Source organism: Anguilla anguilla, chromosome 17, assembly GCF_013347855.1.
Source record: "Anguilla anguilla isolate fAngAng1 chromosome 17, fAngAng1.pri, whole genome shotgun sequence".
Classification (NCBI taxonomy): domain Eukaryota; kingdom Metazoa; phylum Chordata; class Actinopteri; order Anguilliformes; family Anguillidae; genus Anguilla; species Anguilla anguilla.
Window position 1 is genome coordinate 24,924,202 of NC_049217.1, and position 13,858 is coordinate 24,938,059.

Below are 13,858 nucleotides of genomic sequence, written 5' to 3' on the forward strand. Positions count from 1 at the left end.
TCACACAGACCTGAGAGAGAAACGCGAGGACGGCATGAACCACGCTCTCTCCCCCCCCAGGGATCAGACTGGCGCTGGCTTGCGTAACCATTCCGACACCTCAACACACAAATGCAGAGGAGATCACAAACGGCGTGGTAACACAGGCAGCTGTAGGGTTTGGAGTGTTTTCGGTACGTGTGTTTGTGGGGGGGGGGGGGGGTTTAAGAGGCGGTGGGGGGGGGGGGTTGCAGGATCAGAGGGCAATAGAAGCTAGGAGGGAGTCACTGGATGAGTCGTAGGATTGGTTTGTTACGAGCGAGTGCAGCATATGTTACAAATCTGCCCACTCCCACCACTCCAGCGTCTGGGTCTGACAAAATCTGGAAGGGGGGGGGGGGGGGGGTGGGTTGATGCTAAGTACTCAGTGCTAGTCAGTAATCCCAGTCCATCTGCATCACTCCCTCTTGCCTTTTCAAAGAGCCATACTACCTTCCCCCACATACACACACACACACACACACACAGTGGCAACCCATTCTCAATTCTTTTTCAGTTCGGCATCTCCTCTGACAGGTAGACAGTGTTCTGTATCATGTGGGAAGAGAAAGATTCTTTTGTTCCCGTTTGAAGTGCTGAAATGACCGAGTATCATATGTTATAGACCGATGACGTCACATGGCCAGGAGCGACTGGGATTATCCAACAACGTACTGGATGAACGCCTGTCTTTTTCATTGTCATTAAACAACATTACATAAAAAATAAATAAAATAAAAAACACTGAATGGCGCGTTCTGATCCATTTGTAAACAATATACATAAAACGCTGGTGAACTCGTGAATCACAAGGCATTAGGTACTACTGCCAACTCCAGTCTGAAACCACTTGATCTAGCCAAATATTTCGCTCAACTTGTTTTGACGTGGAACACCCCCAAGGCAAATGTTGGCAGAACCTGTCGCAACAAGGCAGGAGTCACAAGAAACGAACACGCCTCTGTCGGAATGTCGCTCCGTTTTCTCTTTCAAATACAGTAGGCTACAAACTTAAGAGGAGATAGGCTACCTGTGGGGCTATGCTAAAATGAACGGATAATATGCTGGCAGGTGTGAGGAATGGTGCTTTTTTGTGCGTCACGGTCCGCAACTAAAGGTACTGGATGAATAAATACTTGGACGTATAGGGTGTGGATCACACTCAAAATCGAATAATCGTACGCCAAGCAGGGTAGACGCAAAGTTGCGAACTCCAAACTGACGTTTTACTTTGAGTCACCCAAAAACTATCATTGAACCCGCCCCCAGAGTCAAAGTCTCAAAGCACCCCTCACCCCGAAAACGACGAATTACATATCCTACCTCTGGCCCAGACCAAACGATCAATGGTGACTATCTAATTACATAGTCGCATCGACTCTGCCATTGAGGACAAAAACAGAGTTTTGTAATATGTGGTACAGCATTAAGAAAAGAAGGAAACCTCACTGCGGAACGCCCGTTTTGACAACGATACCTATTTAATATCCCGATCGCAAAAGAACTACCGTGATTGACTAGTGAAGAGGTCTAAACCAATGGATAGCCTTCACCGCTTGTTCGTGAGCATGGGGCTAAGTTACCTGTTGCAACGATAAAGCTAAATTCTGTTACTCTAGGGATTAGGGACATAAGACATTTGATCAGATAAGATAATTTCCCTTTGCAATCATTGTGGATAGAAAACCGCGTAGTAGCCTACGCGAAATAGAAAACAGATAATAAACAAAAATACAAGTAGCCTAAATGTTTCACAAAGAGAACCCCCAAACCAAACACATATGATTGCTACAAGAATCTAATGCGAGACATATCCCCGACAGCTAGCCTACAAAGCTAGCTTGCTAGTTCCCACAATTTGCAGGGGCTTACCTTGTAGACATTCTCCGTTATGCGATGGACCTCGTCGGTACGAGACATCTTGGAAGCTCCAGGCAAAACCATAAACAAGATTTCCCGATTGAAAGAAGAGTTATCCGTGAAAAAAGTATCTGAAGGCAAAAATAACGGTAGTAAAAGATTTCAATATATGACGCAAAACTGCGGTGGTATGAATACGCGGAGATGTCTGTAAGCGAAAATTGCAGCTTTTATGATGAGCTCGCTTACTGCACCCACACTAACCCACGCACACAGCCACTGCAAGGGGAACGGGTGGGAGGGAGAGAGTTGGAGACTAGTCATACGCTTGGAGCTTTCAATTTACAGGGTACCGCCTCGATTCTCCCAAAATCCCTCCCACTGCACCGCCTCCCAACTCCGGTATTTTAAAATAAACCTTTCCAAAATCGCAACCGTGCATGGGTGTCAGTCCTGAATCAAGTCTAACTGAATATTCAGCAATGCCGCGCAGTCGGAAGAGGGCGAGTTTCGTCTCCACTGCGAATCAAGTGGTTCAAGCCAAATCACGTTCCTGTACCTGAGCATATCAATTCTGGCCAGCGCACTACATTGACTGAAGATTAACTGGAAGAATATCTTGCTCCATTGCGCAGGCCACACCGTTTTAACAAACAGTGCAACCCCATGGCCCGGTTAAAATGTGAAATATGCTCCCGAATGTTTAACTTCCCAAAAGCATTCTTCGAGCTTTATCAAGCGCAAAGTTCTCTGTGCATCATCGACTGAGCGCAATCAGCAGTTTGAACAAGGACTTCTGTGTTCAATCATTAGTTTCCAAAAACAGATTGATTTCTCGTGTCCTTTCTCGAAGTAGCACCTAAAAAGAAAGAGAGGGAGAGGGGGGAGGAGGGGCAGTGGTGAATTCTATCACTGTCGCAAAGATTAAAGTGGGCCCTTGGAATGGATTCCAGATCCAGCACCAGGTTCTCTTAAGACTGTGCTCACTTTCCATTGATTATGGTCGTAAAATAGACCCCCATACCTTCCAGACACCAAACGACAGCTGCCCACATTGATACCAGTTTGCGAGTGCAGAGAAATACGGTCTTGGAGTGGCTGCTTTTAAAATGTATCACAACAATGATGCTTTAGAACCTGATTGTTTATAATGTATAACAACCGGGCCAAATAATATTGGCTAAATCATATTGTAAAATTAGCAAACACATTATGTGTTCGTGTCAGGATTTATCTATCCATGGCACTAGCATTTTGGTGCCAATTACAAATCAACTTGCAAACCTTTGTTAAGCCAATAGAACATGCGCAATGTATGCACAGCACTTCAAACGTGGAGCACTGTATGCTCGAATTACGAGAATTACTTGGTGTTAGTAATCTGAAGGTGCGAACGCATTCTCGCGTTGTACCTTACATTGTTGCATCTAAAATATGGATAAATGGATCAGTTCAGCACCTGCTACAGTGGCCTATAACTGATGCCTGCGGGCGAGGTAAACGTGCCCTGTCTAGGACTCGTTGTTGGCTGGACGTTGGGAGTATTAATCATGGGTATGCACCACAATAATTACACAAAGCAAACCATGGTTAAAAATATACAAAATGTAATTGAACGCCCACTTAGAAAACGCTCTCATTATGTTATCAGACCTAACTACAAACAACACGGGAGGTACATAATCATTATATAGTTACAACCGAATTTTGCACCTAGTGGAACTGCAATAGAATATAATATCCCATATGTTTGTGGTATAAGCCTATGCAGCGGAGTGACATTTTTACAAAACATTTCAATATGGGAGAAGGAAATATGTTGGTCACTTTTATTGAGAAATCATTGGGTGCGGAAAGTGTGGTTTGCTACATATTTTATTTTATTTTTGGTGAATTTTAAAATGTTCGATTTTCAGTCGAATTTGTAGCGCCACCAAGTGTCTGATAATAGTGAAAACCACACACCTCATAAGATGAATAAATAAAATTTTATAGCTTTTATTGCTCAGTTTTCCTCCTGTGGCCCCCAGTATTTCAAACAGTCAATAAATTGATAGTCAAAGATATTTGGGCATGAAGAAAAATGGATCCAGGGCTTCAGGATGTGATGCCCTAGACTGTTATGCAGATGATCCCCCATAACACTGACAGGAAGCGTTGCCAGATTCTGACAATACTCCCTTCCCAACTGACTCCTGTACACATTTCCAAAACTTACCCCCCATACCTCCTTTTAAAATTTCCCAACCATCACTCAAACACATTTCTCTCCTGAAACATCCCCCCACTAATTTGTTTTTAATCTCTGATTACTTTGATGGCATCCCCAGTTTGGCAAACCTGTCATGGTACTGTTATTAGACGGCTTTGCCTTTCATATTTTAGGTTTTTCTTGTAGTTCTGCCATCTCCCCCTTGGCTGGCGGGTAGTGGGGTTTCTGTCATAAAATGGCTGCCGTGTATTACCCAGGTGAGTGCTGAAACATGAACAATCCACTAATATGTTCTAAGGCCTAATATCACCTTATTTTTTTACACAAATCTTGTAATCCTGTAAAAGGGGATCAGGACAGTCCACTCTCCATATATTTTTTGTTGCTATTTTAAACAGGGTACCTGATAAGAGACAGGACCAGTGCTGAGAAAGTGCCATGGTGGGGGATCACATATGACTTAAAGGGCAAAAGCCCTGCTATCAAAAGATTTTGCTAGAATGTTCTACCATCACAGGCAACAGTCACGTTTCCCTGTCTCTGAATGTTTGTAGAGCTAAACGCACCAACTACACCAGCTACTTTGACTTTATTCTATAGCATTTAGGACAAAATAAGGGGAGGGGTGTCTTGTTTGTGGAACAGAGAGGTTTGCTACAACAAGCAACATTATGATATTACCCTGAGAGGAATAGGCCAACACATTTTGCTTACTGTTGTAAAACAATCTTTGTAGTTTGCCTTATGTCAACTGTGTGTTTAACTTCCCTTAAAAACTGGAGCGAATTTGCAGACCGAAATGGTTTAACTTGTATTGATTGCAGTTGTTTGTAAAGCAGAGATTGGGCTGAAATCAAATGCTCAAAAGAACATTTGTGCTGATGCAGTGGGTGTAATGGGGAAGCAGAGATCAGCTGCCAAAAAGAGAATTCCAATAAAATGATCTGATCTCCTCAGGTTCAAATTTCATTTGAAACTGTTCTAGTCAAGAGATCATGGTGGGGAATGCTGAAAGTCACATAGATGGCAATTAGAATACTGTTTTTAAAATTTAAATTGTAGAACTTAAAATTGAGTCGGAAGGGGAATAACTGCCCTTACAGCCGTGTTGTTCTTAAAGGAGAAAAAAAACCGTATCGGCATCGCAGTCCTCCACAGAAGACTCCACGCCATGGACGGTGGTAAGGCAACGACACATATCTGTACCGCCATCGTGGTGCGCGGAGCCCTGGTCAGCCCACGCGAGGGGGCAGCGGGATTGTTCTGCTGAAGAGGCAGTACGTTTTCCGCGGGGACGGGGATTCTGGGCCGCCGGTGGGCGGACTGCCTCCGCTGTCGTCCCTCGGGTCGACATTAGTATTCATGTTACGAGCGAGCGCTTTTCTAAAGAACGTTAAGTAAGCACAGTGCCCTAGCCCACGCACCAAACGCACACAAACACGACGCACCTTGTTGTCCGTCTGACGCGTTTCACTGTGAATCCAACAGTCCAGCAGCGCTACCGCTAGAATTGCCAGATGTTCTTTTATCAGTCAGATAAGACATACACTATTGTCCTTCATTTCACTTTGATTTATAGGCAAAGTAAAGCATTTAAATGTGTAGAAAAGCTACTTAATTTCTGTAAATATTTCCTTCTAATAAAAAAAAAACAAAACAAGCTTGCACTAAAGCCCTAAGAAAGTATAGGAAAGAGGGAGATTTTTCTGGTGTTTGGCACTATTTGCGTGATACACAAGCAACTTTTAAAACGAAGGCTATTCACGATGGTCATTTGGTGGGCCTTTGCACTGACACTGCAAGCATCGCTTTTCCCAATTATATCACACATTTTCATTACGAAGTATCCAGAAGCAATGTCTTGATGATGCCATTATTGTTAGGCCGAGGCCGGGGTAGTGCAATTTCACACTTCCTATGATGAAACTATGGGCCATTTTGTACTTCCCAGTGCAATCACTGCTAGCTCAATTATTGAGGTTAATTAAATCCACACTTTGTGCTCGGGGGTTGAACCGTAAACAGCGCTAATGCAGGAGTTTTAACACCGACGGATGAAATTACTCCCACTCTCTCTCTCCGGTGTTTTTCCTATAATGACACGCACTGCGATCTCTGTGACAAATGTGCAGTACACAACCACGCACTCGGAATGAGCACTTCAATCAACAGAACACAAGAACAATCGTCACAGCCAAGCAGAAGAAAATATGATTTTGGCACATGGCGCCACCTAGTGGCTGCAAATGTGCATCGTGTCTAAGAGAACGTGATGGACCAGCGCCCGCACACACAAACACACCAGTCATTCGCAACAATTAAAAATCCTTTTTATTGTCGCAGAATACCAAAACAAGAAAAAATGGAGATAAAATGTCAACCACCAAGAGTGTATCGGTTTGCCATACCACTTACAGCATGTTTCCAGAGACACTTTCGTCCTGGAGTCACAGTTTGACAGTACTTTTTAAGTCGTTAAGCTCTTGTCTGTAAATAAACCAAGGAAGGTGTTTTGCTGTCATAATGTGAACAGCTGATTGGAGGGACATTGTAAAAATTAAGCGTCAGAATTTTAAAAGTTTTACGACGGGTTCAGTAGAGTCGGCTACAGGTGGATTTTGTCCGTACATATTTCTTGGCCCGTCAGATAAAATCACTTATGACTGAGTAAGGTCCGATTTGACAGGCATACAATCACAAGTGCCCAGATCGCCCATGTTTTGCAAATAAGGGAAAAGGAGACAATCCTGTCGCTAGAAACTGCCCTCGACTCGATCAAACTACGATACGTTTTGTTCATATGTTCGATTTAAAAAAATAATTTTATTGTAGTCCAATCTGCAGAACCTATGCAGATAATTAACAGGTGGTGATTAAAGAATAATCTACGAGTATAATTTAGTATGGCATGGATTAGTACAACGCTTGCATGCATCCCTCAAAGATTCACTTAGAAACACTAACACAAGTGCAAGGGAGTAAAAATTATACAAGGGTTTATACTTATTTTGAACAAAGGTTGAATGCGCAACATTCTTTAAGAAAAGTGGTATAAAAAAACTGGAGAATGAAGTGTGTTATGGGTAGGTTAAACAGAGGTTGTATGTAAGCGGTGCGCCTCCAGAATCAGGCTGCACCCCCGATATGTTCCAGAAGCTTCTTTACATGTCAGGTGTCACCGTGTTTAATAAATAATACAGAGTCAAGTCTGGGCGTTATTTAAAAATTATTAAGACTGGAGCAAAGTCAAAACCTTCAACTAACCTGCCTGGTAAACAGAAGAGAAAAAAAAAACCAAATGGAAAAAATACAAATGACAGCATAAACAGTGTGTGTGTTTCCTTCTCAGAAAGCAACTCTTTAGCTAAACCTGAACACGATAAAGTTGCTGGGGTTCATTTGCTTACCGATGGGAGAACTGATTTAGTCAGACCTTTATAGACAGCTGAGCAGGTACACTTCAGAGCTCAGGGCTACATCTATCGCCTGAGCAGTGACGGGAGTGAGTCTTCATGGATACCATAGTGGAGTTACACTGAGCTGTCAATCATTCACTTACAGCATTTGAGCCAATCAACATTGTCTTCACTCGGCAGCAAATCGCAACGAGTCTCGCGCGGTGGTAGCCAGCTCAAATTTCGGTTTAATGGAGCCGACACTTCCGTCACTACTTTTTAATGACTTTTTGGCATGTACGCTGCAAAACGAAATCTACTCTGTGCACGAGTGGAGCTGCTCATTCAGTGTGTGTGTGTGTGTCAGCGAGCGGGTGTGTGTAACTACCCCTAGTGTCACGGCTTTGATGCGTGTTTGGATTCTGCTCTACAGGAAGTCGTCTGTACTCGTTAATGAAATCAGACTGGCCAGAAACGTATCGCCTGGAAATAACTTCCGGGTCAGGGCCTCAGGGAAGCTGGACTGGATCTACAGAGGGGAAGTGCCGGCTGCCGGCCCCCCTCCAAAGCTGGCCTCTCTAACCAGCACGGTCGTCTGGGAGGGCAGAACGGTCAGTGGGAGTGACCGCTGCCCTGACCACTCCCCTGAGGTGGTCCGACAGTTAGATGGTGTGTTAATCACATCTACAGAAGAGACCGTCCCAAAAAAACTGGCCCAATCAGCAATCAGATCAGTACAACTGATTTTTTTTAAAAAAGAAAAAAAAAAAAAGATTAATCATTCCCAAATGTGTCTGCGTGTTTATACCCATGTAATTTCAATAGAAGTTAACCATGTCCCCTAATAATAAACAAAACAGTAATTCATTATGGAAGTGTCAAACCGCTGACAGAACAGCTTACTCCTCAGAAACACAGCTGAGGTGTGTGTGTGCGCCTGTGGTGTGTGTGTGTGTGTGTGTGTGTGTCGGTGCGCGTGCGTGCGCACCAGAGCGAGCATGTATGAATGCGCATGTCTGTGTGGAGCCCCTCTCAGGCTGTTCCTGGATCAGTGACAGTTGTGTGGGGGTGCGGGGGTGAGTCAGCGGCGGGTGAGCGTGGACAGCGTGGGGCTGCCGGGGGGGGGGCGTGTGGAGGTATTATTACACAGCCAGCATCTCTCTCTCCGGCTTCTTCTTCGCTCCTCTCTCTGGAAAAAGCAGGAAGAGAAACGTCAGCTTCCGCAACACGCGCATCACAGGAAGTTTACCGAGGGGCGGACGCCACGAAGACCTCAGCGCCCCGCGGCTGAGTCCGTCAAAGAAGGCCGCACCAAATCTTAGGAGACAGGAAAGAGCGGGTCAGACCACAGGCCGCTCGCCAGGTTCAGAAAGGACACGTCACCCCAAGGTAAAAGGGTTTAACGCATCTGTCCTCTTAAGTCGTGTCCCAAAGCGAAGGTCGCCGGGAATGTGTCCTTAAAGCTTAAATCAGGTCCGAAGGACGCAACCAACGTGTCCTTCGCACGGTAGGAATGAAGACTACCGCTGTTGCGTTTGTAGTTGCTTTTCATTGGTGAACATGGCAGGAAGTGAAAAGCAACTAACTGCAAGAGGGAAAATGCGTAACAACACGGCCAGCTAACTAGGTTAGATAAACTTTCCACGGAGTGATCCATGTATCATGTCCTTTTTGTTAATTTGCAAATATCCAGGAAGATTTAAATGGCATTTAGCGAAGAACCAAACTGGGTGTGTAGCTTCCACTACTACATTTCATTTGGGAGTTGCATGGCTTGCTAGCTAGCAGTCATTTTGAATTTGCTCATCTTCTCTGTGCAAAACGATCACTCACGTGCGCTAAGTTCTGAGGTATGTCCCAAATAAGCTTCCATTTTAAGGTGGTGGATCAGGCACAGGCCCAGTAGCTCGCTAGCTAGTGATAGCTAGCAGTGCGTGTAATGCAGCCAGAGTTTATTTGGGTGCCAGCGGTGGGGCACTGGACGGGCGCTGCTGTTACCTGGCTCTGGCTCTGGCTCCGCCTCGGGCTCCTCCTCGGGCACCTCGGGCAGAGACTCGGCTGGCACCTCCGGGAGCTCCACCTCCTCCGCCTGTTCCAGAGACAGCTTTCCTTAGAACCGACGCCACATAAACCATCATCCCTACTTATTATCCTACTTATTAGTGGATGGGAACACTGACGTAGCTCCACCCAGAGCAGCCATCACGTGGGAGTCAGGACAGATGAGAGGATACAGGTAAGTAAAACAGGTGAGGAGAAAGACAGGTAAGTAGGACAGGTGGAGTGGACACACAGGCAGGACAGGTGAAGAGAGACGCACCTCTGTGATTGCCTCAAGCTCTGCCAGCACAGCATCCTCATCCTCTTGTGTCAGGGAGCCTGCCAGCATGTCGTCAATTTGCTAAAATAGAAAGAGGGAAAAAAAAAAATAAGAAGAGTGCCCCCACTGGATGAGGCCGGTATTATACTAGAGTTATTAATCACAGGTGACCTTGCACCTCTGACCAGTTCTGCATGATAAATAGAGAAGATGGCTTTACCCTCTGGTAATCGATGGCATCCTGGGTCTCATCCATGATCCTCTCCACTTCTTCGATGGACATGGCCTGAAAGAAACGACCAAGGGTAATGCAAACCAGCCACCGCGGTGAGATTTGTGTAGTAATCCTTTAATCTGGTGAAGGTACACTCTGCACTACTGGGACAGGCTCCCCTCCTTAGGCCCCATTAAGATGTGTGAGAGCTTATGAAGGCTGCTTTCCTATATACTGCTGGGTATAATATCACACCATGGCTGCTTCCCTGTAAACAGCCAGACACAATGTGACATCATGACTGCTTCCCTGTAAACAGCCAGACACAATGTCACATCATGGCAGCTGACGAACACAGGTATGGCACATCACCAACGGAGTAATATGTAGTACTGCCCTGTGAGCGTACGTAAGTAATCGGCAAGATGTTGCATATTTTAACGAAACAGAAGGACAGACGCACACGCACGCAGACACGCGCGCACAGGAGTCATGGCGGAATGGGTACCTCGTGCATCTTCTTTAGGCAGTCGTTTCCAACCTTCAGTCCTTCGATAACCTTCGTCTCGATCTGGGCAAACTCAATGTCCTGAACCTAAAAAATATGTGAAAAATTAAAAGTCAAAAACAAAAAGTTTCGTTTTGGGATACAAGCGCAAGTACAATGTATCCCATCAAGAGCAGAAACAGTACTGTCTAATACGCAATAATAACATCAGCCAATAACACGGTAGCGTGGAACATGGTTCCAGCGAGTGCTCCACTCTTCTTAAGCAAAACATTCCATGCTACCTCATCCTATTTAGCTTTGCAGGCTACGATAATCTGAATCGGTGGATCCTCCAATTTATGCTTCCTTAAGAGTGGAGGGGTCTGCAAATCTCCTGTTACGTACCATGCGCTCCAGGTTGCTAATCTGGTTCTCCGTTTTCTCCAGCAGCTGGTCCTGGTACCGCTTCTTCTTGAGCAGAAGCAGGGCCTTCCTGTCGGGCACCCAAGCGAATTACGTTACGTCCAACCTCTAAACTCGCGCAACACCGAGTCTCAAAGCAGCAGTCTTATCTTTTTCGGGTCTCCAACTTATACGGCCTGAGATTTCCTGAAGCTGCTCTGGTTGAGGCAGAACCGTTTCGATGGGTTTTAAGATGGCGCTCTCAGTGCAGAGAACGGCATTTAAAAGCTGCACAGACAACACATTCACTTAGCAGCACTCTGCCATGAACTGTGTGTGAACTGTAAGTGCAGATTCAGAGATACACTGAAACTGGCAGTAAACACAATGAGAGTAATCACCATGAGTAGTGTTGCCAGACACCGGCTAGCTTGTCTTCTAAAATATTCCTCAACCCCTCCCTGCCCGCCCCGATTTTCATCAGATTCCCATTCCATTTAAAAAAAATTCATTCTCTGCCCCATATCTCCTTTTTAAATTCCCCTATCAATGACTGGCTTACATAGATATTAACACAGAACCTTTCACCATAAAGACTCGCCAAAATGAAGGAGAATTCTCTTGCACTTCTGTACGTCGTTTTGGATAAAAGCGTCTGCCAAATAAATGTAATGTAATTTTCTCACATTCTGGCAACCCTGAAAATCAGAGAGAAATGGGAGGGCTTACTCTTTCTTTCCATTCTTAAGCAGTTGTTTGGCCAGTAGCCGCTCCTTGTCCAGCTGTAAGCTGATTCTCTTCTGGTACTGTTTAAGTTTGTCTCGCTGCTGTTTCAGTTGCTGGAATCGAATGTGAAGGCAAGCACAGTTGAGACCATCATCACCGCTGATCTCGGATCAGTCCTGAGAGCAAACCCCCTGGCTAGATCTGTAGCTATGGGTATAGCACTCTGCTAATATTTCAGTTGCAAACACTCAGTTGGCAGCTAGCTACGTTTAGACAATATTAAGCATTTCTAGAAATGCTTTGCTGTTAATGAACACATGCCGAGGACAGGACAAAGGCTACCTAATTATGAATAATCATTACAATAATTAATTTAGAGAAAACACCCCAACACGGTTGCAAGATATCCAAATATACTAAAACAGAGCAATCACTGAGCTAAGAAGCCGACGTAAACTAAAATAAAAACAGATCTCCATGAAATTGACACCCATGGAAGACAGCTCTTGCTAACTAGCTAGCTAGGTACTCTATCGAACGGGTAACCCAGTGGTTACCCACAACGGCCTGAGATTAGTGTGATTTCTCTCACATAAGAAAATAACCGAAAAGATAGAACTTCGCTTCCGCATACTGTAAAATACACAAATCAACTAAACAAATTCACTTTCTTGCACGATAGGTTTCACTTCCTAGACAGATTTCCAACCGAAAGTGTTCAGTTGACACCTGCTAGCTAGCAAGATGGCTAACAAAAGCATACTACAAGTTAACTGGCTAGCTAGCGAGCTAACATAATTGGCGAGAAATCCAGCAAAACAATCGTGTTTGCTGTCGCTAGTTCATTATATTAAGATCACAATCTACAAACATAAAAACCAGCATTGACTGTTATTTCAGAAACGTTCCAGTCATATCTGCAGTATGTGACATAGCAGATTTGACTTAACTCACAAGAACGGCTCTGTCCTGCTCCGTCACTCGAGTGGGGCGTCTCTTTCTGCCGAAAATGTTTCCCATTGCAAAGCAGCATCCCCGCCACCCTCTACCGCTACGATCTGCAACCACCAGGTCTTAACTACAGAGTCGTAAATAATTTCTGCTTTAATTTCATAATTCGCACTTCTGAAATACCCCCTTTTAGAACTGTAACGTTAGCTGGCTAGCAGTTGCTAACAGTTTAGCACTCACAAACTCACAAAGCCGCACCCCTGGAGCCAGGAAGTACGGTGGCCATAATGTGTCTTTAATCCCGATGTTCGGCTTCACTTGAAAACGAAAACGAATTTTAGATTTCTGAAAAGTATTTTGATAACTTATTCAATATGGTGAAAACTTTATTCTGAAAGTTACGCGAAATTAAATAATGAGCTGGACCACGCATTTTTTTTCCTTATTACAAATGGTCAACATTTATCAGAAGAAAGTTGGCTGATTTTGTGGTTGTGTTTTTCTGCGTGGCAAGTGGTAAAATGTTCCTTATTCATATTTTTTTAAAAACATTGTTTCATAATGTTTACAATGCTTCCACATTGCCACCCAATGAGAAAACAGTTGGGTGGGTACTTCAGTAATTGAAGGTTTTCTCCTCAAATCAGGTCTATGCATTCCATGACATTTCAAATGTTCAAGAAATATTCCAAATTTTTGCAATAACCAGTCACATCCCTGCAAACTCACACTACTCTGAAGCCTATGTAAAAGCAGATACACCCATTACTTACCAAATATATTGCTGATCCGTTTGCCAGAATCCATCTTTGCTGATGGTTGTGTGAGTGGCCATACAACATTGGCCAGAAAACTATAAAATTCATCATCACATTGTCAATACTTGACTTTGTGATGATGTGAGATCAGTGAGATCAAAAACATCTTTTCATTCAATGTGGTGAAATACAAACAACACTGTGAGAGCCTGTTATGGTATGTGAAAAATATGCTAAAAATGTGCAGCTTGAAACCCCAGTCAGCTAGAGGACTGACAGTATACTGTCTTTAGTAACATGTGAAACATTAATGAGATCCATGCTTTGTAGAGTGGTAAGTCAGCAGGAGAGATGGACTATTGCTAGCTGTAATATGAAACAAAACAACAACAAAAAAAACAAAAAAACAATTACTTTTATTTAAATGTATAAATTTAGGGCATTTCCAATGACTTTCCAAAGACTTCCATGTAGGTTTAGATGTGTCTCAAGTTCAGGAAAACTGCAATGTA

The 13,858-nt window shown here is 44.1% G+C and overlaps 2 protein-coding genes across 7 annotated transcripts in view; both read right to left on the reverse strand.

The window, feature by feature from the left end:
* The window catches only part of baiap2a (BAR/IMD domain containing adaptor protein 2a), a 60,338-nt gene extending 57,924 nt beyond the window's left edge, over positions 1–2,414 (reverse strand). For 2 of the 6 annotated variants that reach the window (XM_035398786.1, XM_035398785.1), the window contains exon 1: positions 1,891–2,410. In XM_035398786.1, the coding sequence (XP_035254677.1) occupies positions 1,891–1,962 (72 nt within the window). In that variant the 5' untranslated portion in view covers positions 1,963–2,410. Of the gene's footprint in view, positions 1–1,890 lie in introns of all 6 variants that reach the window. The other 4 variants (XM_035398782.1, XM_035398784.1, XM_035398781.1 and 1 more) reach the window with 4 other exon arrangements.
* A 5,841-nt stretch (positions 2,415–8,255) lies between these two features.
* LOC118217208 (charged multivesicular body protein 6-like) lies at positions 8,256–12,866 on the reverse strand. Its single transcript, XM_035399041.1, has 8 exons — positions 12,592–12,866; positions 11,641–11,750; positions 10,915–11,002; positions 10,528–10,614; positions 10,026–10,091; positions 9,806–9,886; positions 9,484–9,574; positions 8,256–8,674 (listed from the first exon to the last, which is right to left on the reverse strand). The coding sequence occupies exons 1-8, from the start codon at positions 12,655–12,657 to the stop codon at positions 8,628–8,630; spliced, it is 636 nt and encodes a 211-aa protein (XP_035254932.1). The 5' UTR covers positions 12,658–12,866; the 3' UTR covers positions 8,256–8,627.
* Positions 12,867–13,858: the final 992 nt, after the last annotated feature.